The sequence below is a fragment of the Aedes aegypti genome, chromosome 1, assembly GCF_002204515.2.
Source record: "Aedes aegypti strain LVP_AGWG chromosome 1, AaegL5.0 Primary Assembly, whole genome shotgun sequence".
Taxonomy (NCBI): Eukaryota; Metazoa; Arthropoda; class Insecta; order Diptera; family Culicidae; genus Aedes; species Aedes aegypti.
The window spans coordinates 148,507,687-148,529,595 of record NC_035107.1 but is presented as its reverse complement, the minus strand read 5'-3'; the positions used below and the strand labels follow the sequence as shown (position 1 = coordinate 148,529,595).

The window sequence follows — 21,909 nt, the reverse complement described above, 5'->3', positions numbered from 1 at the left end:
GATATATTTTTTTTTGAAAATAAAAAATCAGTCATTTTTCATCGGCACATTAGATTTGTAATGTTTAAAAAAAATCATAACTTTTGAACAGCTGAACCGATTTCCAATCTTTTTTTATGGAATGAAAGCTTTCTGAACTTTCAAGAAAAATGAGAACAGCGATAGCCCCTTTGGTCCCGAGGCCTTCAAAACACGAAAAAACGGAAACTATTGAGTTTTTTCATGTAAAAAACACATTTTTTTGTGAAATTTTATATTTTTCCTGAAAAGTTAAAATCTTTAGCCTTCATTTCGTCCAAAAAGATTGAAAATCGGTCAAACGGTTCAAAAGTTATATTTTTTTTATAAATAAAAATTTTGCAAAATCGCGGTTTTTCTGGTCACTCTATTTCGGAAATGGTCACGCTAATACGTGTATCCTTATTTCGGATAAAGAACAAAATAGCAAATTTTCACGGAATTCGGAGACCCACTAGATCGGTTTTTCATGAAATGGCTGTATATACATAGGGAAAGTGCACCAGTCACGATCATAATGATTCCCTATTCGGCTATAAAGTAAAAATGTATAATACGCCCTCCTTAAGGAAAAACTGCTCTATCGCAGTAGCAAATGCATCACTTCTAAAGTTTTCTATGTCAATGTGTTGCTTATTTAGTTGGCCATGCTCCACACGCAACTTTCTCTTTCCAGATTGCTTCAAAAAAGTGTATAAGATGTTTTTTGTAAACGGTCCCAATGTTTACGTTTCAAAACAACCCGGGCAATATGCCCCTCTCATAGAAAAAAGGTCCACAGCGTCGTAGAAATGTTTCCAAGGAGAATTTTACCACCTGCTAATCTTAAAAGGGTCCATTAGCAGTCGTCTTCCGGTAAAAGTTTTTGTGTTAAGTACAATAGTATAGAATCGGCTTCATTCACCCTGAGGCTTGCTTATCAAAAGCAAAATATTAAACCAAAAACCTGATTTTCGATATTTTCAGAATTTCTATTGATTGTTTATACTTTTCAAAGAACATTTATGCGGAACATCATTTTTTCGCGAATATTTAAGATATGTAATCATATTAACGTGTGAAACAAGCCTCAATCCCGTGAAAATGAAGAGAGGCGTATTGCCCCGTTGGGGCGTATTACACCGAGTTACCCTACGTAAAATTTTGAGAATCTCAAATTTTGATTTTGGCATTTACCAACATTTCGAACATTTTTACGACAAAAATCTGTTGTGAGAATTTTTATCTCAAATTACAGCGTGGAATTATATTCAAATAATCTATATGCTAATCGATTGCAAATGCGAAAATCATTCCGTTCCGTACAATTTTCGAACTGGATTACATCGGTAGCTATCAATATAAAATAAATTTAAAGTTTAACAAGTTTGACTTAATACCTTACATAATATGGCCCGCATATTATGTTTTTGACTTCAAACCAAATAGCGCTCAAAGAAAATTTATATGGGGAATACAGGTACCGTAAAACGGGGTAACTTTGATAGTTTTTTCGAAGAAAACTTGAATATTTATGCATGCTGTTTCAAAGAATAATAATTTATATTTTTAAAACAAGTACTGGCATCCTAGCTATCGATTGCAGTCGATAGATTTCCAAAAGATTTATTTTGAATGGATATATAATTTTTCATATAATCGAAAGTTGGTTTTCTGTTTTGGGGTAATTTTGATAATGGAGTATGAATCGAACAAAATTGAATGAATTACGAACATTTGTAGGGCATTGCATACCTCTAGGCGTTTAACGTTATATGGAAATTTCTGACTTAGATTACAAAAATGGTCCCAGTTTGTGAAAATGCTATTCGCTAAGAGATTTGAGACCGTATTCAAGTTCTATGATAACTAGGCTGTCAAAGATAAGTGGCCAACTATTCAAAACTGCATTAAATAGTGATCGTAGAATAGATTGTTTGTAAGCGTTTCGAAAATGCTAAAATTGTGTCAATTTTTAATATTCGTATAAAAAGCCTTAAATGCACTTGATTCCAATGAAAATAGCTTTGACATGAAGTGTAATACTATTACTCTTTACTTTTGCATTTGTTTTGCTTAACTGATTAACAGAAACTTCGTTATTTCGTTTAATATGTTGTGGGTCTCGCACTATCAAAGTTACGCGCATTATCAAAGTTACCCCGTTTTACGGTACCCCATGGATATTGGAATATTTCTGAAATCAGATCGACAAATCTTAATCAATACAGAAGATGAAAATCGGCAAAAATAGCTGAATTAAAAAGAGACACTAAAGAGGTTAGCACACATTGCCTCACTATTCTCATCTGAAATTACTAAATAAGAAATCGGGATCGCTGTCGGTGGATCTTTATTCTTAGACGAAAAAAACGAATATTCATACAATAGAAGTTTCAAATCTAGAATTAAACAGAAAATTGGGTCCCAACATTTTTAATGAACTCTTATTTTTTATTTGATAGTACGAAAGAGCATATTCTTGCAACTACTTAAGCAATTTGTTCAGCTCAAATAACGGCTATAACTTCAAATAACGGCTATAACCTCATTAAACTTTGATTTCAAAAATTGTTCTAAATATGACCCTTGACACTTTTGATCATGTTTGACTATTACTTTGTTGACAAAAATATCACAGGGTTTTTAGTTTTAACACTAGGATTGTTCCTATTTGACATTTCGAAAGGGACACGGAAAACAAAATATACCCAAAATTTGAGTTTACACCAAACGGCGTAACAAAATTTCAAAAAAACATGAAATAAAATTTTTTTGAACTTAAACCAACGAAAACTATTTAAAAAATCAGTAAACATGTGTTTCTGGCCTAAAGTTAAGTGTTTGGTACTAAAATTGAGAAAGGGCTTTGGGACCCTATTTATTTTTATTTTATGATATCGATGAAAGTCCGATATTCAGAATAACATGCAATAATTATATCACAATAATGAAAATAATTCAATAGAATATTAAAAATCTGCATAGTACTGGACTCCATGATGCAATTTTTGGTGTGAAATAGAAGATATCGATAATGTCGAATCTAATATATCGCCGATACCGATAAAAACCTCATCGTGCACAGCCGTGCACAGTTAAGAATTGAACTATTTCAAACAATCTCAAAACGCATCAAAGGCTGTACAAATTTATTTTGTAACCCAAGATACAATGAATAAAGAATGATATAAAGAGGTTTTTCTCCAGTAAACACAAACACGTATACGATAGCATATAAGAGTACAAAAGTGGAGGCGATATACGTACATACGCCAAAAGACTGCATGAAAAATGTATGTATAACGCACCCACCTTTGTACGCTTATATCCTTTCATATAAGATCGTATGTTTGCTGGGTCTTACAAGCCAAGTTTCTTTTTTTTTTGCATATTCCAAATCCAAGATTGGTACCGCTGAACGATAGGCAAACATATTTTTTGACGAGATGTTTGCTGCGATTCGGAAAACATTTAGCTGAAAGTCAGCTAACAAACGTCACATTTTTTTTTGCTAGCATATAATGTCACAGCGTTATGGCCAATGTAGTTTTAACAGATGTAGTTTGCACGCAATAGCCAATGTAGTTTTAACAGATTTGATACACAAACAAAGTGTTTTGGATTTTCTACAGCGGGTTTTTTTCATCACATAACACGACAGAGCTTGTCCTTGCTACTACTTTGTCAGATTTCCCCCTCAAATAAAGGTTCTATCGTATTTAAACTATAATTTTATAAATTGGTCAAAACTTGAACCTTGACACTTTTGATCATGTACGTTCTTTTCGCCAAAAAATGTTCACTGAGGTTTTACTTTTTAAAACGTGTTAACACTGAGTTTTTTTCCTATTTGACATTTCTGGAAGAACACAGAAAACAAAATACACCCAAAATTTGAGTTTAAACCAAGGGGTGTAACAAAATCTCAAAAGCCGGAATAACAATGTTTTTTGAATTTAAACCAACGAAAAACATTTTAAAAAATGTGTAAAAATGTGTTTCTGGCATAAACTTAAGAATTTGGTACTAAAATCGAAACAGGGCTTTAGGACCCTATTTGTATGCACTGTGATAAATTTCTAACTGACACCTGGCTAAAAGCACTTTATTCTTCACCATTTGGCTCAAAGTAAAACAGTTATTATAAGCTATCAAACAAGTACGGAAATTATTTCTCGGAAACAAATGAGGCACTATTGATTATATTTTGAAACAATAAAAACTAAACGAGAACCTATAATTAGTAAAACAAAACAAAAAAGAGTATATGAGTTGTTCGACGACTGACTAGATTTAACAAAACACAAACAAAAGAATATTTAAGAAAAGCAACTGCAAAAGGGGCAAGAAAAGACACATTCAAAATTTTGTAGTTACCACATATAAAATAGTATTAGACAAGGAATTTTTAATGTTGAACAAATCGGAACATCTTGCTCCTATGCTTTTACTCGCGGGGTGCAAATGAATGAAAAATAATGGAAAACAAAAGAGATGCAAGTAAAAATCTGTATAAACGAACATTTATTATTAACAACCGAATTGGAATGTGATTGATTTCGAAATTACTAATTATACAAAATTCGAAATTCAAAATTGTTATCAAAATAAATTATTTATGCAAAACATGTTTGTGATTGTCAAAAAAGACTGAAAATTAAAAATTATATTTTTTTACATAAATTATTGGATTGGGCTAAAAAATTATAAGGAAACGTAATTTAAAAGTAATCAAACAAAAGTCTGATTTTGATAATTCGATACCAAAATTACTATTATTAAAAATATATTTATAAAATCAAACAAAATCTGGCAATTTTTAGAAGACTTTAAAATTAAAAATTATTTTATTTATTTTTTTTGTTATTTATGTAATGTTTATTTATTATGTTTTCGATGAAACAGAATGAAAACATCCGGTAAAATTTAAAATCTCATTTCCTCTTCTTTGCAAAAAAAATGTACACATGAATACAGTCCCTCCGCATATGTTAGCTGTTTTAAAACAAAAATCAACTAATCAATGAAAACAACAGAAAAAATGCATTGTACATATGAAGACCCTTTACTACACAATGTATCAAACAGAAGTAATAACTGAAAAAATATACGACTGCAAATCACTTTATCTAAACACACACACTTACATATTGAAACCGAATCATTCAAACTCTTTCGTTGATAGTGAAAAGGGTTTATGTTCAATCTCCAATATCAGACGCGTTATCCATAATCGATACCATAACGCAACCGCAAGCCGACGACTATATAGAATGAAAATTTATTCAGCACTATCCATTAGCTTCTTAATACAGTACACAAACACACATCTACTAATATAGCTACACTTGATTTGGTCCACGTCTACACAAAGAAAAACAAATAACAAATATATTAAAGTTTTTAACGATAACAATGATGTACTAAGGAACAAATACGAGAAGTTTATTTTTACAAGTATCGCATTGAATAGCTCATTATAGAATAATTTTTGTACGTTTTCATACTTATTTTATATCAATATAGTTAATTGTTCACTTATAAAGGAAAAATAGATCAGCTTTTGTCTATGTTATAATGCATTTGTATTGAATTCCATGTTGCAAATTTTGGCATTTCTATTTGTAGGCGACAGAGCAAACAAGATATAAAAAACAATTTATGTTTCCGTACTCTCAAAACAGTAATCAGTGCAGAACTTAAACTAACTAGCATTTTAGACCGTAGAAACAAGTATGATAAATGATCTGAATCTATTTTCCGGCATCTCGACAACAAAAATCTTCAACGCATAACAATATGCGCTAAGAGTAATGAACGAGAAAATTATAAAAAGCAAAACAGTAAATTGAAGGGATATTTATTTACATTGAATAAAACAAAGGCAAACACCGTAAAATTGATCCGTGAAATAATTAATGAAACAGAAACAATATATTTCTTCTTAAAATTACCGTTAAATAAGCATTTGAAGAATATGTTTATTTCACTGAAAACATTCAGAATACTAACACATGATCAATATTTTTTACAAATATACGATAAAAAGTAAACAAAAACTTCAACAAGGTTTCCCTTCATTACCAATATGACAGCAATGAATCTTTTACGCTACTACCAGAAAACTTCAGATGAAAACTGAACATTGAAACATTTTCGATGTTTTTTCCCATGACTTCGATTACAGTTGTAGTAGGCGTTGACGATTGTTCCACTGATCGGGCACCAAGCAACCAAAGCGTTCCGTTGAAAGAGGGCATCTCTTTCTCACTCCAAACCTCTAACTATCTCTTGACGCTGTCTATCAGTCTGTCTTCTTCTTCTGTCTTCGCTATCTGGAAGCGCAATCACATTCTATCTATCTATTCCTCACTGTAGCTTAACAAAACTTGAAATAAGATTTAAAAAAATACCATACCAAAACCAACCAAAATAAATACGGGTAGTTTTTGGAATATTTTCTCGTATGTCTTGTTCCAGGCTGCTCCCCTAAGAAACTGTTTTCATGTCAGCTGTGCGGTAAAGTATTATGTTCAAAAGCATCGTTGAAACGACATATCGCTGATAAACACGCAGAAAGACAGGAAGAATACCGTTGCATCATTTGTGAGCGTGTCTATTGCTCTAGAAATTCGCTGATGACGCACATCTATACGTATCATAAGTCCCGTCCAGGGGAAATGGAAATGAAGGACATTAAGTTCTTCTAATGCCAGCATCGGGCGCCCTTGCCACTAGTTGCCGTCTTGGATTACAATGTTAAGCAAACAATTAAGCAAAATTTTGAATAATATCAAGCAAGCAAACACTGTAATACAATCACAATAGGAAGTAGACTACGCTCTAATAGGTACATAAGTGGTGATATCGTCATTTAACTACTTCATCGACTATCAACCGTGCAGAGGGCACTCATCGCAAGAACAAAGAAAAGTCTAAACCCTTGCGTCCCGAAGAAGCACAAGTGGTATTCCCATTCGCCAAGGTTAGAATGATATATTTTTAACTACCAAAACCATTTACACAAGATCTTTTTCTACACATAATCTCCATATATAAAGAGTTTCTCTTGCTAGAATCGAACGCTACCTTACTTGCATTGATTTTCTTTCGATAAAATAGATAGATAAAGCCAAACCAGTCGCAAGTTATTTAAACAAATACCAGGAAAATATTTGAACGCCATAAGAATTGAAGCATTCATCCCTTGTTCAGTTTCTATGATACTGCATTGCAACCCGTTTCCCCGTTGAAAACGATATATTACATGCCTGATATCGACTACGTAGTTACTAATCTATAGCTGCTATCTACAGTAGATTCGAAACTTTTACCTCCTTTTGTATTACACACATCCTACGACTTCTTCTAAATCAATATATTGCAGCAACAAACATCTCTCGCCGGCCATTGAATCATAAATACACATCCCAAATGTACCAATCTGACAAATTAAAATCCATTTCAGTGCGTGGAACGCTGAAATGGGACAATCGTTTGACATACGTTCGGAAAATGTGAACTTATTTGAAGAACATTTTCTGTTTTTCATTTCATTCGAACTTTAAGTGATTCAAACTAAGGTTCCTCAGATGAAACATCCTGATATCCAAAGATGGCCGTCACAATGGCCGAGTTGTGATTGCGTTTTCAAAGGCACTAATCTGATGAAGCAGTCCATTGATGACTGACACGAATTTCATATTACAAGCTTTGTGGTTAAAATATTTTTTTTTTTCGTTGCTTCCTTTGTGAGATTTGTGCCTTGGATGTTTTAGTCCTGGAAGGTGGTTGTGGCACTAAACCGAAAAGCGGTTTTTTACTTTTTACTTGCACTGCTTTTTCTGTACGTTGAACATAATGCTCTATGAGTACAGCGCACTACTTCCGACATTAAATTTCAAGTACAAAAAGGCTGCGCTAATAAAACAGCAAAAGTTGTCATTCGATTTAGTGGCAGGACCTTGATCATATTCATGTGGCTAAAATTAATAGGTTCAAATAGATGTTGCACTAAACGCACCGCTATTCAGCAAGTCCATGATGAACATTGCATATACAAATTCTGATCAGGTCAGTTATTTACTCGTGTTAGATTTTTTTCGAATTTCCATGACAAAGTGAATCTTTGTGGTCGTTACACAATATCCAATTGAAAAAGTGGTCAATTGGAAACTCAGAATGGCTCAATGAAAGAACCAGCACTTTCCTAGTTCAAAATTAACGCCAGATAGAAGAAAAAGAAACTCATTCCACTAGTGTGCCCGAAACAAGGTCAGACAAGGATCTACACCAACTTTACTCAATTGTTAAAATTTAGTCATCTTGGTATGATTATCAGTTAAACCACAGACAAAAGGACTTAACACTATGAGCATTTTCCATCAAAATGCATCGCCCAATCAGCATCTGGTGACCATGTCGCGCAAAGCTCGATTACGTGCATAACGCGCTTGTTTTAAACGAACACGAAAGAAATCGTCGCGCATGCCTCTAGTTGTGAGTTATAAAACATAGGATAAGTATTTGTAATGATCGCTCAAAGTGTGGTAGAAGGAAATTTCTCCAGTGTTACGTCTGTTTGTCTGTGTTTAAATTATAACTACTGACCTCCGGGATATCGGGAATACCAGATCAATTAAAAGAAATCTGAACATAATCCAAAAAAAGAGTTTAGTATTTTTTAACATTAGATCTAATCAGTGTTCTGTGTACATTTTGTGTTATGTGTTTTGTGTTCTTTTCGCATGCTTTCGATGTACTTTGTATAACCTTGTACTGTGTTGCATCACAACGAATCTCACTTCATGAAACATGACGTTCAACTATTGACAATCTGCCCGGCCAGTTGGGTCGGGCAGAGCCAACCCTGTGTGGCGTCCCATAACTGGTAGGTATGATCGTTCGGTGGACATAGACGACTAGCACAGCTGGTCGGCGGCTCAGATTATATCTATCTGTTTTACCGGAGAAAATCATCATCATCGCTCTTTTCATCTTTTCACTCATGCTATAGTTACCGCCGCATTCTTTCAGCTTTGAACATTAAAATAAACGGTGTTACATCAATGAAAAAAATACGTAACATGTATAGAACCGTGCTGTAATATGAAAATATATGCGGTATTGATATTATAATTGTATTTTTTGTCGTAATTAGCAACTTCGTATACAGATGCATGCAAAACTTGAATAGCGAGAATCCTGATCAGAAAGCGGTGTCCATAAATCACGTAGATTTTAATCTTCCTCTCCACCCTACGCAAAATTTCAATAATCCCAATCTCCTACCCATCACAAACTCTACGTGATTCAGGGAAGACCTTTCAACAAGCATATAATTGAAACGCTACCTTATTGACTCAGTAGAATTAGTTTTTAAGAGACATTGGGCGGTATTAATAAAATGTAGTACAGTTGAGTTTACTACATCCGCGGTAGTAAATGCTACATGTGGAACACGAGTGGAACATGTTTATGTCATTTTACTTTACTACATCTTTCGAACATACTACAAAAAATGCGGTGGTATGAATGAAGGTAGCATTTACTACAAAGCTACTAATAGTTAGCTTCAGAGGTTGCTACACATGCTTTGGGATTGCGGAATTGAAGGGAATAATTTACATTTGAGTAAAAATCATCGTAAACGAGTTTTGATATTTTGAAAGGTATTTTGAGATTATCATAGGAATTCTTTTTCGAGGTTTCGAAAAGAATTCTGAGATTCCGGTAAGAAAATTTCTGTGTGGCTTCTGGCATTACAATAATTATGTTGTTTCCTAGAAATTGTGGGATTTCGGTGAGAATTCAGGTATTATTAAGTAATTCTGAATTTTACGTATGAACATCAGGGATTCTCAAATTCTCTTTTTAATTTCGGAAACCGATAAGCATTCTGGATTTGTTATGATATTTCTGGAATTTTAGAAAGAATATTGCGGAAATATAAAAATATCTGGTGAAAACTTTAGAATTCGGGTGGGAATGGGATTCCCGTAATTAATCTCCTGGACAGGGCTGGAAAGCGTCAATGTAAATAGGGAGTGTCTTGCGACTTTTACATAGATGCTTTCCTCACTATCATTGGACGGTGAGACAATGACAGAGATTTTTCTCAAATTCTATTTCATTTTTTCGTCACTACGGCTTGTAACGGAATCATAAAGTTGATAATTTTTGGTGCATTATCTGTTAGGGTAAAAGCACCGGTTTTGGCCAGTCTAAGAGAAAATGTCAATAATAAATTAAATGGGAAGTCGTATTTATACTACAAATATGTCAAAAGCAAGCTTTCAATCCATATTATGTGTGTAAATATCAAATTTGAGCTTAAACCATTTTTTCGCTTTTAAAATCCCGTTGAACAATATAGGCCAACGGAACCAGTTTCGGCCAGAGAGTTAACTTCGGTTCCTAAATTGGCCAATTGCATTGATTTCTCACGAGAGTGGCCAACTTAGGAGTGCCCTGGCCAAATTAGGTGTATGGGAGTTAAAATTATAAGGAAAATTAATTGTTTTTCTAATGTTTTGAATCAATTTGGATGAGTAAATGAATGTAGCTCATTCATATGAATGTGATCCACTAAACACAAAAGGTTTTATGCTGATTGGCTATGTAAAACGGTGTATAATCCACTATGGCTACAACTGGCGTATGGCCAAAACCGGTGCTTCTACCCTATAATTATTATTTATACTGCTGCACAGTGATTTTTTTTGCCGATTTTGTGATCCGTTGGTTTTAGCGAAAAAGTTTGTTCAGGGAAGTTTCTTGATTTGTAACTGCGCTTCTTTTGGTACTAGCGGCCAGGTGATTAAATCACCTAAAAGTGAGATAAAAAATATTTTTTTTATCTGTTGAAGATAGACCGTCTGTGTTTTCAGCAAAGTTGTAGCACATGTTAATTCAAGACACTTTGTCGAAGACACCAAATTTCTATCTCTTATACATTACAAGATATGTCATTTTTTCTCAAAATGACCCTTAAAAATCAAAATTTTAGTATAACTTTTTTCTAACATTTTTGACATTTTTTGTGCCTTCTACAAAGTTGTTCAGCTACCAAAACTACATGTTTTTACTGAACATTACAGCTTGCTATCTCTTATGGTAAAATAGTTATTTCTAAATAATCGATTTTTATGGGCTTTTTTTAACTAATAGCATTAATTTGGACGCAGATTGACGCACTTAGCGATTTGTGATTTTGAAAGAGCTTTTTTATTACTTTCAAATGGCACTAAGAACTTTTGTCCAGAAGCGGTCTATTGATTGTTTTATTTTAACTAGTTAAACCATAAAAATGCATTTAATTGCGGTTGTACGACTTTTTTCTCATTTTCATTGCGTTATTTCATATGACACATGCTGCATTTGATACGTTATGGTCATTTTCATTATTTTTAATTTATTCCCTAACCTACAGACTTCATTTAGCATGGAAATGTTTTTCTTTTTTCTTTTTGTTTTGGTCATAACGTTTGCGAACGATGCCATTAGTTTGTCACGCAACTTTTATTTTTGTTGCTACCATATAATGTCCTTGTTCCTTTCAAAATCTCGCGACACGCGACATAGCTAATAAAAATCATTTTCGTATTATACAAATTCTTCTATGATGTAGGAACAAAATTCAAACAAAACTGATCGTGAATAATATGTGTGCCGACATTTCTATAGTGAATGTAAATTTCACTTATACTAATGCAGACAAAGTAATTGCTGATTTAAAATAAAACTGTACCAGTGAGCGCCGACTGCACATGAATCAGAACTTTAACTTCAGTACATGTTTTTGAATTCTGTTATAACTGTTAAAAACTCCGTGAATTTAGTGGGAGCCGTTGAAAAATGTCTGGTTTAACAAATACAACTATAAATTTTATTATAAATTAGTTGTACCATTCCTTATTACAATGATTAATCATTTTTATTTGTTTGTTTACTTTGTTTACCGGCAAAACAGACCGATGCTTGAAGTAGGAGGGAACGTGGAACAGAAAGCAGTGAGGATTGTTTATTAGCCATGTTGCGTTGAAGATTTTAAAATGAGCAAGTATGTTACGCTCAACAACTAACAAATAATTATTGCGTGACAAACAAATGGCATCTTTCACAAATTACGTAACGCTCTATGAAGCGTCAAGCGTTGGGTGAAACGTTATGACTCAAACAAAAATAATAAAGAAAAACATTTCCATGCTAAATGAAGTCTGTAGGTGAAAAATATATTGAAAATTACCATGACGTATCAAATGCAACATGGATCATATGAAATAACGTAATGAAAACGATAAAATATCCTGAAACCGCAATTAAATGCATTTTTATGGTTTAGCTAGTTAAAACATAACAATCAATAGACCGCTTCTGGCCAAAAGTTCTTAGTGTCAATTGAAATTCATAAAATAACCCTTTCAAAATCGCAAATCGCCAAGTGCGTCAATCTGCGTCCACACTAATGCTATTAGTCCAAAAAACCCCATAAAAATCGATTATTTAGAAATAACTATTTTACCATAAGAGATAGCAAGTTGCAATGTTCAGCAAAAACATGTAGTTTTGGTAGTTAAACAACTTTGTAGAAGGCACAAAAAATGTCAAAAATGTTAGAAAAAAGTTATACTAAAATTTTGATTTTTTATGGTCATTTTAAGAAAAAAAGACATATCTTGTAATGTATAAGAGATAGGAGAACCCCGAGATGAACTAGCCCAGGGCTAAAAATCTCGTTAATAAAGATAGAAAAAAAGAGATAGAAATTTGGTGTCTTCGACAAAGTGTCTTGAATTAACATGTGCTACAACTTTGCAGAAGACACCGACCGTCTATCTTCAACAGATAAAAAAATGTTTTTTTATCTCACTTTTAGGTGATTTAATCACCTGGCCGCTATTAGGGGTCATGCACAAATTACGTCACGCTCCAAGGGGGGGAGGGGGTCGAGCCAAGCGTGACAAGCCTTACAAAATTTTCGGAGGACTCATACAAAAAGTGTGACAAAGGGGGGAGGGGGTCGAAAAAGTTGAAATTTAGCGTGACATAATTTGTGTACCATCCCTTATCAAAAGAAGCGCTTTTACAAATCAAGAAACTTCCCTGAACAAACTTTTTCGCTAAAACCAACGGTTCAGATGCTATTCTATTACGATCACAAAATCGGCAAAAAAATCACTGTGTGCTGGAAGCATGGAAGAATATCCACTTTACTTATCAAACACATTTACTTCTCGAAATTCTCCAAAATGAGATAGACATTGTCATAACAAACAAACATTAAAATTGCTCTCGTAAGAGCTCTGTCATTGCGACTTGACGAAGTGATATATAGTTTCGTACATTGACAATGATAAGACTATGGTCTAGAAAGCAATTTTACGCGGAAAGATGCATTTTGAGCTTTAGAATGAAACATTAGACGAAAACGGTCTTCTACAAAGATTTTTGTATTAGTTTAGCCCTTAATTTGGTGTTCATAAAAATTAGGGTGGACCACATTTTCATAGAAATTGTGTAACTAACTTTCCTATTTGTAGAAATTATATCATACATGCTTCAGCAAAGTTGTAGACCATTCAATTTCAAGCAACTTTGCCAAAAAAAGTTTTTTTTGTACCTCTTAAATGGACCGATTCAGAGCTTTTTTCCTACGGTGACATAGGGTGGTCCGAACAAAATTGGTTTTCTGGCTCTAGCGTTTTCAATTCAAATATCTCATCAAAGTAATCTATGAAACACTTTTAGAACTTTGAAAATGCATTATTTGGTAAGCAAAGAAACTTCCTATCTCCTTCCGTTTGGGAGTTATTGTTGTTTTTCTCACAAAACATGCTTACTTTGATTATGAATATTTTTGATTGGGGCAAACATAAAAAAATATCTTTTGACGGCATTCAAAAGAAAAAATAAAATTGCTTATTATATAAAAAACAACAGACGTGTTATTTTTGTAACTCTAATGAAATGCCTTGAAAAACAAATGATTTTTATCACAAAAACTTCTATAACTTTTGAACTAAATAAGATATCAACAATCAATGCATCAACAATCAAATTTGCATGAAAATTTGCGTTTTGTTAAGTTCTAAAAGTCGTTCATTGATGGCTTTGACGAGAAGGAAATATTAAGAAACAGTGCTGAAAAGTGCTACTTTTCAGCACTCTTTTCGATGCTGAAAAGTAGCACTTTTCAGTACTGTTTTGGTTGGCGTCAACCGAATAACCCAGTCTCTTCATTCCATTTGTGCTTACTCTGCGCGGAGTGCGAGTCGAGACGAGTCGTTCTCACCTCGGGTGACGTGAGGCGGCTAATGTTAACTCAAGAGCGGTCGCACATTCAACCATCGCCAGCGCCACCTCGCTTGAGCTGTGTATGAAAAGCGAGCTTTTTTCAAGGTGCGTGTACTCAGTACACGCATGCGACCAATCTAGGGTTAATCAAATGGGAGCGATTCGAAACCTCACCAACTCGTCTCGCCTTACATACCGCACATAATAAGCACAATTGCATCTGATTCTTGTGTGTATTCTACGACTGGCGTGAGGTGAGAATTGTTGGTGTCGAATAGCGAGGTGAAAATTTTCGACTCGAGTGAAGTTACTTTCTACTTGATTTACACGGTGAGTCACTTCACTCGAGTCGAAATTTGTCACCTCGCTATACGACACCATCAATTCTCACCTCACGACAGGCGTAGAATCAACCTATCTATATCAGTTCCTGGTTTTGTGATCTGGTTCCGACACAGGCTGGTGACACATCAGAATTGTGGCATCGAATCGTCCAGCATTTGTAGTCAACTACGAGCCTATGCATGCTATAAAACGTTTGACTTTACTGTGTGCCCTGTTTTCCAACACACGGCGCACAGTAAAAGTCAAAAGAACAAAAGAATTTATGGCACGTACAGAGGTTCACTGGCTGTGGTGTCTTACCTGTTCTTTGGGAACGTGAAAATTTGTGACATTCATGGGTACTACAGTCACCCCACAGTTATGGATCAACTAAGGGTCATTTTTCAGAACGAAATATGATTGAAAAACATAGTGACCCTGTATAAATTAAAAATACTTTCCTGACCCTGCAGACTATAGTTGTTTTCGAGAATACAGCTCAAAATTCTCGATTATTTACCAAAAAGTGTCGATTTCAATAGAAATTCCAAACGATGTCCACCCCACAGATGTGGATCAGTGGGAAAGGACGATCCTTATGATGGATCAAATCGACTCATATTATGGATCAAAACACTATAACAGCAATTTATCTGCGAGGTAAACGAATGGTGTGTTAGTGAAAGCATACTTTTTGGCGTTTCTTTCGGAATCGTCTTATCTTTGATTCATAACTGTGGTATGGGATTCAATGCCCCACAGATATGAATCAACGCTTCTGGGAATACGGTTGACCTTTTATTTCCTACGGACGGAAAAAATATACTTAAGCATATTATAATTGATTACGATGCTGTACAGATTTATGGATCACATAGGTAAAATGTGTTCTGCTTAATTGCACCTGTATTTGATGAGATATTCCCATTTTAATCCAACTCTGATCCATATCTGTGTGCTATCCATAACTGTGGGGTGACTGTACTGTATCACAGCCTACGTGATTGAAAAATACTGAATTGAAACTACACATAGCTGTATGCGCATATGGGTTCTCTTGAAATGTTTGTTTGTGCCTTTAACGTCCATCCAGCTGAAATGGCATTTTTCGAAATAGCAAAAAATGCTGTATGCAACTCGTTGCAAATCTCGATTTTTTCAGCACTCGTTGTATTTATCCAACTCGGCGACCCCCGTTGGATAAATGTACAACTCGAGCTGAAAAAAAAACATCATTTTGCAACTTGTTGCCTAAATAACTATTTTGTTACGCTGTGTTATTTGTATTGCTAGCGGGTATCTTGAACTAGTTATTTTCATACAGCCTGAGAAATCGACTTTATGTTAATTTCTGCATAATGGTCTCAAATTCCACAGTGATGCTTAGTGTTGCGAAAGTATTGTAACCATAATAAAGAAACTTTCTGAAGAAAGCAATTCAATCCAACGGATGGGAGAAGAAATATTCATTATTTGTTTGCTATTGTTTAGCTCCATATGGGATTATAGCCTTGCAAACTTCTTCAAAAATAGTTCCAAAAAGATTTGTTTCTTCAGCAAGGCCATTTATTACAGTTTGAAAAATAAGTTTTCACTGTCTATCTCATATGAGATGACAAGTTTGTACGCACATTACAGTACTAACAGGTCCGTCCCTTTCGGGCTCCAATTGGGTACCACTTCTAGTACTGCATTTGGTCCGTCGGTAGTGCAGAAGGTACCGTAATCCGGGGTATCATTGATCAGCGGGGTAACATTGATCGGAATGACTCATCTCGTAAAAAGTTGGTGTCATCTTTTATTGCTGAAACATTTCCAAAGCATGAATGTTGCTTCTCTTTTTTATATTAATGAACTATTAAAAATTGAGATTTTTGCAAAAATTGCGTTAGCTTTATGCGTAAATTTGTCAAGTTTGCGAAACAATGATTTCAATGGTTAAGGATGACACTACCGAAGATTCATGTCTCACATTCTGCAAGCGATATGAGCAAGGAAAATGCGGTTCTCACTAAAAATGGCATCGCCCAAAACGATTCCGCTGTCGAAACTTTTATAAGTATGTTCAATTAGGCAACATTAACGAATTACTGTTAAGAATGTAAAATTCCCTTAGGAAATTGCCTACTTTTAGGCGTATTTCGCAACACCTCAAGTTTTTAATTTTAAATTAACTCAAAAAGTAAATGAGATGTAAGCGTTTGGACATCATATTCGGCTTCAGGGGCCATGATTTAAGTAAGTAACGACATTTTCAATATTACCGAACGTTGTTTACATGGATGATCAATGTTACCCCAAATCTACTAAATGAAAAAAATCACATAAAACATTTTTGTAAACATGCTTAAATCTTTCAAAAAACAAAATACAGTATGTAGTCACGAGCTATGGGTGGCAGTACTTGTTTTAAAAATATAAAACTCAGAACATTTGCATTTTTGAATTTAATATTTAAGAAATATCCTAAAAACTGATTAATGTTATCCCGGATTACGGTACCGTAAAATCGGGTGTAATTGATCAGAAGGGTGAAATTGATCATCGTACCACACGATTTTATTTATTCGTAATGGAGCACAAATATCAATGTAAGCTGCAGTAAATGAACGTTGCTTGTCGTAACTATTGTAGAATTGTGTGTTGTGAAGTTTTTTGCGTTAAAGAATTTTTATTACTATGAAAATAACGTAAAATTTCAAAATCATGCACGGTGCAGTATTGACACACAGCTATGAACTTCTATTTATAAGCAAGGATTTGAACATGGTATAAACCTGAAAGTTTGTGAGGATTGTTGAGATATATCCCCAAACCAGATTTCATCACCAAAACTCGTACCAATTAGCTCATATGGTTGAAATAATTGAATTTCTGTTAGATATCATTAGGTTCCTAAGGAAAGTGCATACATTTAGGCGTTTTCCGCGTAATTCTTGAAATTTAACTATTTGTTATTTATATAAATATTGCAATGTTAAGAATTTTACAAGCATATTCGGATTCAGGGAGCTCAAACTTATCATATAGAGTTGTTTTAGAAACTAACAATAATGGCATTGACAAGTAATCAATTTCACCCCGAAATGAGATCCTCTGATTTTTTATTTTAGAGGTATTTGTTAACACTAAAATGACATTTGTTAGAAAATTTCGGTACATAAGTCGATGAGGCTCACCTTCGTACTTGTTTTCCTGCATTTAGTTGTTTGGCATTGTTAACATTATAGAAAACAGACTAGAAAAACCGTGAAAAATGATCAATTTCACCCGAAATTACGGTACCCAAGTTTGACAGATCGCAGTAACTTTTCACGGCATTCTAGATTACCTTATGAGCCATAAAATTTTGGGCAAGGGACATGGAAGTCTATAATGTGTCTTTGGTACTAACGTGTTAGGACCATTTTTCAAAATTTCTCCATATTTATTTTCTTATAAGCCTACTTTGCCTTTAGGCCACCTTTAAATCACCAACGTAATAGCAGAAAATTTTAAAGAACTCTAGTATTATTGCAAGGATGGTAATAAACATATAGGAGATTGGATTTTCAAACATTTTTAAATTCCAACCGCCGCAGAGAATATGTTATTCCTGCGTCTACGCATGTTATACAAAATGACAAAAGCTATAACCACCAACCCCATACCTATAATGGGTTCCAAGCTCTTAAAAAACTTCTCCCAGAAAAGATTACAGCGAACTCTCCCTTACTCGATATTCTGTATCTCGATATCGCGTTAGAGAACCACAGTGAAAGTTGATTTGATGGCTAACTCGATGATCCCTAGGATCGCAGTTGCACTGATTTTGTGTTCTGTAACTCGATACCTCCCTAACTCGATGGTCCCTTCAATCGTGCTTATTCTGCGCGGCGTGTGAGTCGAAACGAGTCGCTCTCACCGCGAGTGACGTGAGACGACTAATGTAAATCAAATAGGAGCGAATCGACAATTGTCACCTCATTCGACTCGTGTCACCTCACACGCCGCGCAGAATAAGCACGAATATCAAGTTATGGAGAGTTATGACTGTATTTAACCATTCATGCCCCTTGCAGCAGAATTCTGAAGTGATTGGAAACCAATGGGATACCTTATGCCGTCCAGAATACCTTCACCGAAAACGTCTGTTGAAATAATGAAGATTTTTAGAATACACCCTTTCACCAAATGTAGATTTCAGTGTTCATTTGATCCCAATATAATTTTTGTCGACCAATTCATGGTAAGATGGGAAGGATAGAATTTAGTGCGTTAGACATGTGGGATTGACTGTATCGATTAACTAAAGAGCAAAAAGAGTCTGCAAATTATATAATGTATTTCAATAGTTTATATTATATGACAGTGGTTACACTCGCCTTCAGGAATTATGCTAAATCTACTGAGTCATAAAAGGTACCGAGCCAAATAAATGTAATCTCGCGTCGCATTCCTTCAGGTGATCACGTGCAGCATGATTGTGGCAAAAGTAATTGAATAACGAATTTACGTTTGATGTGTTGCTTACTAGTGTAGTGAGTGAAAAAACTGCCGATGGATGTTGCTTTTTGTCGCCATTTTGTTGCATTCTAATGTTCAGTGATTACAGCATGTAAGTTATATATTCTTGTTTTCCTTAACGTTAATCTCGTTTCATTTCTCTAATTCACACCGATTATTTTAGTTCTGTTTATTTCTCTTTTAATAACAAAAATACTTCTACTGTCTTATTCCCATTACCTTTGAAAAAACAGTATCCTATAGCAACTTTCCAATTTATTCATAAAAACTAACCTTTATCACTTTTAGCTATAAAGTATTCTAAAATTTTACAACATATCCATTTCCTTCCTCCAGCAGGACAACAAAGTGCTGTCTCGGCAGCGTCCTCATCTCAGCTTACACCACTGCGAATGCCGCCACCCACTAGTGGTGGTATCAATGAGCCGCAAGAATGTCCCTACTGTCGAAGAACTTTCTCTTGCTATTACTCACTCAAGCGACACTTTCAAGACAAACACGAACAATCCGACACGCTGTACGTATGTGAATTCTGCCACCGCCGGTATAGGACGAAAAACTCCCTGACGACGCACAAAAGTCTCCAGCATCGAGGCTCTAGTGGCATGCTGAAACGACTACTGAAGACCTCAGCCATCAAGAACGTGCTCGGAGGGGGAGGAGCCAACAACAACTCAGGTATTCATGGAGCCAGCCATCCGCGGCCCCATCTGTTCGATTTCGCCGCAGAACTTGGCCAGCCTCCACCAGGTATACAGTAAAATTATCTCCTTTTCTCCCATCCGAGGAGAAAAGAGGAACAGGAAGCAACATACGCAGCTAAGTCATCCATTTTTAGTGTATACAATATTCAATAAGTATAATTGGCAGTTGTCCAATGTCAAAAAAGTTGTCAAATCACACGCGATCGGCCGGCGATCGTTAACTACCAGCATATCTATAATTTTCTTCCCTTTTATCGACAGCTTATTTCTTATTCTTTCACATGGAAGAAATCAAAGGAGCATATCTTTAGTAATCCTTGGAGCGTGAAATGGCGAATGTGCAATATTATAAATTGATCAAATCAAAACTCACATATTAAGTTGTAACAAAATTCAGTCCTTAGGATATATTTTCCGTACTCTTTGTCTGTTATTACGACTGCATGTCAAATATTCAATCACTAGCAACGTATGCGAATAATAATAATAATAAAAACACTTGGTATAGAATTGATACTTTCCTCTTCGTGGCACCGATTCGATATGACTGAGATGATGAGTAGGTACACTAGTTCATACATACTATTCCCAAATGTCTTGAGTTTTGCTTCCCTTGAACTTTCTTTTTTGGCCAAATTTAGTAATTAAATTATCTTGTAAACATAACAGAATTCACCACGCTTCAGAAATTCATCAAGAGATTCTTATGGGAACGAAAACTTACCGGCGTTTTCTCTAGAAATATCATCCTTCAATTATTCCTTCAGTAAGTCCCATATGGAAAATATTGAGGATTCAGTCAGATTTCCATGAAAATGTTTTTAAAAAAAATTCTTCAAAATCTTTTCCAGCAATTCTATTAAAATTTTCCTCAAAGACTTCTCCGTAAATCTCGTTGAATGCTTTCTGGAGTTGCTTGCTCCAACAGCTAACAGGAATTTCTTCAGGAATTGTTAGGTAACCAATAAGCTCACGGAATCCAAATCGGGCATATAGGGCTAATCTAGAACTATTGTACGACTTATACGCCCTGCGATAACACTATATCGTCGATTTGGAGCGTTTAATGCGTTGTTATTACTTGTTTTTTATACATTTTTTTTTCAATATTTTGTATTAAAAATCTTCCTGGGATCCGTTCGCATAATTCTTCTAGGAAATCCTCCAAAAAAGTTTTTTCCGATTACTCCTGCTGCTATTGGAACATAACAGGTTTCCTTCACAGATAACTACACGAAATACTCAAGAAATCTCTCTTAGGCATGCTATAGCGATTTCTTGGGTTTCAATAAATCTTTAGTAAACTTTTCCAATTGTTCCTTCGAGAATTGTTCCAAGGATTGCTTTTGAACGACCTATAGGAATTTTTCTGGCCCTGATACTAGAATTAGAATTGAACAACTGGATCAACTTCGTGTTATTCTATTTTTTCCAAAAATAATCTACAATTAAACCCCTGAGAAGGTAACTCAATGAGTGTAGGTGACAACTTAAGCTATTCTTTCTGAATTGCTTAAGTGGTTTACAGAATACATAGACATTATCCTTGGCCTCAGATCATTTTCTTACCGGCACCACCTTACGGTTTATGTTTGCAGGGAAGGGCCAGTGCATATAGCACTTACCACACGTACCTAGGCAAACAAAATCACAGCCTCGGCAGGATTGGCACGCCATGGGCGCTGCAATTCCAGTATAATGTAAGTGACAGCCGTAGTTGCTGCATTGCAGCACTCGGCATACGCACATATTCTCTGGATTATTTTGTCCGGGTACGTGTCCCCTCCGCATGTAGCGAGCATGCTAACTCTTACAACAGTAAAACGTGGGCAATAGAATACGACATGTCCCGCTGTTTCCTCTACACCAGCACAATTGGGTGCACAGGAGATCCTAAGTGCTTGACTTATGCAAGTACTGCCTATGGCAAGCATGTCCTGACAAAAACTGCGTCAAGTGGAAGTTCACTTCCCCATGGTTTCTTTAATATCTGTCTGACACATTTGGTATTATCCGATGAGTCCATTTACGTTTAGTGGAGTTATCCCATTCCTGTTACCAACCTCTAAGCGTTGTGTCT

At 35.0% G+C, this 21,909-nt stretch overlaps 1 protein-coding gene across 3 annotated transcripts in view; it reads left to right on the top strand.

The window, feature by feature from the left end:
- Positions 1-21,428, top strand: part of LOC5570618 (broad-complex core protein isoforms 1/2/3/4/5) — a 190,965-nt gene extending 169,537 nt beyond the window's left edge. Inside the window, exon 8 of one of the 3 annotated variants that reach the window (XM_021850719.1) lies at positions 19,465-21,428. In XM_021850719.1, coding sequence (XP_021706411.1) covers positions 19,465-19,886 — 422 coding nt within the window. In that variant the 3' untranslated portion in view covers positions 19,887-21,428. Of the gene's footprint in view, positions 1-6,480; positions 7,135-19,461 lie in introns of those variants that run through there. The other 2 variants (XM_001659170.2, XM_001659169.2) reach the window with 2 other exon arrangements.
- Positions 21,429-21,909: the final 481 nt, after the last annotated feature.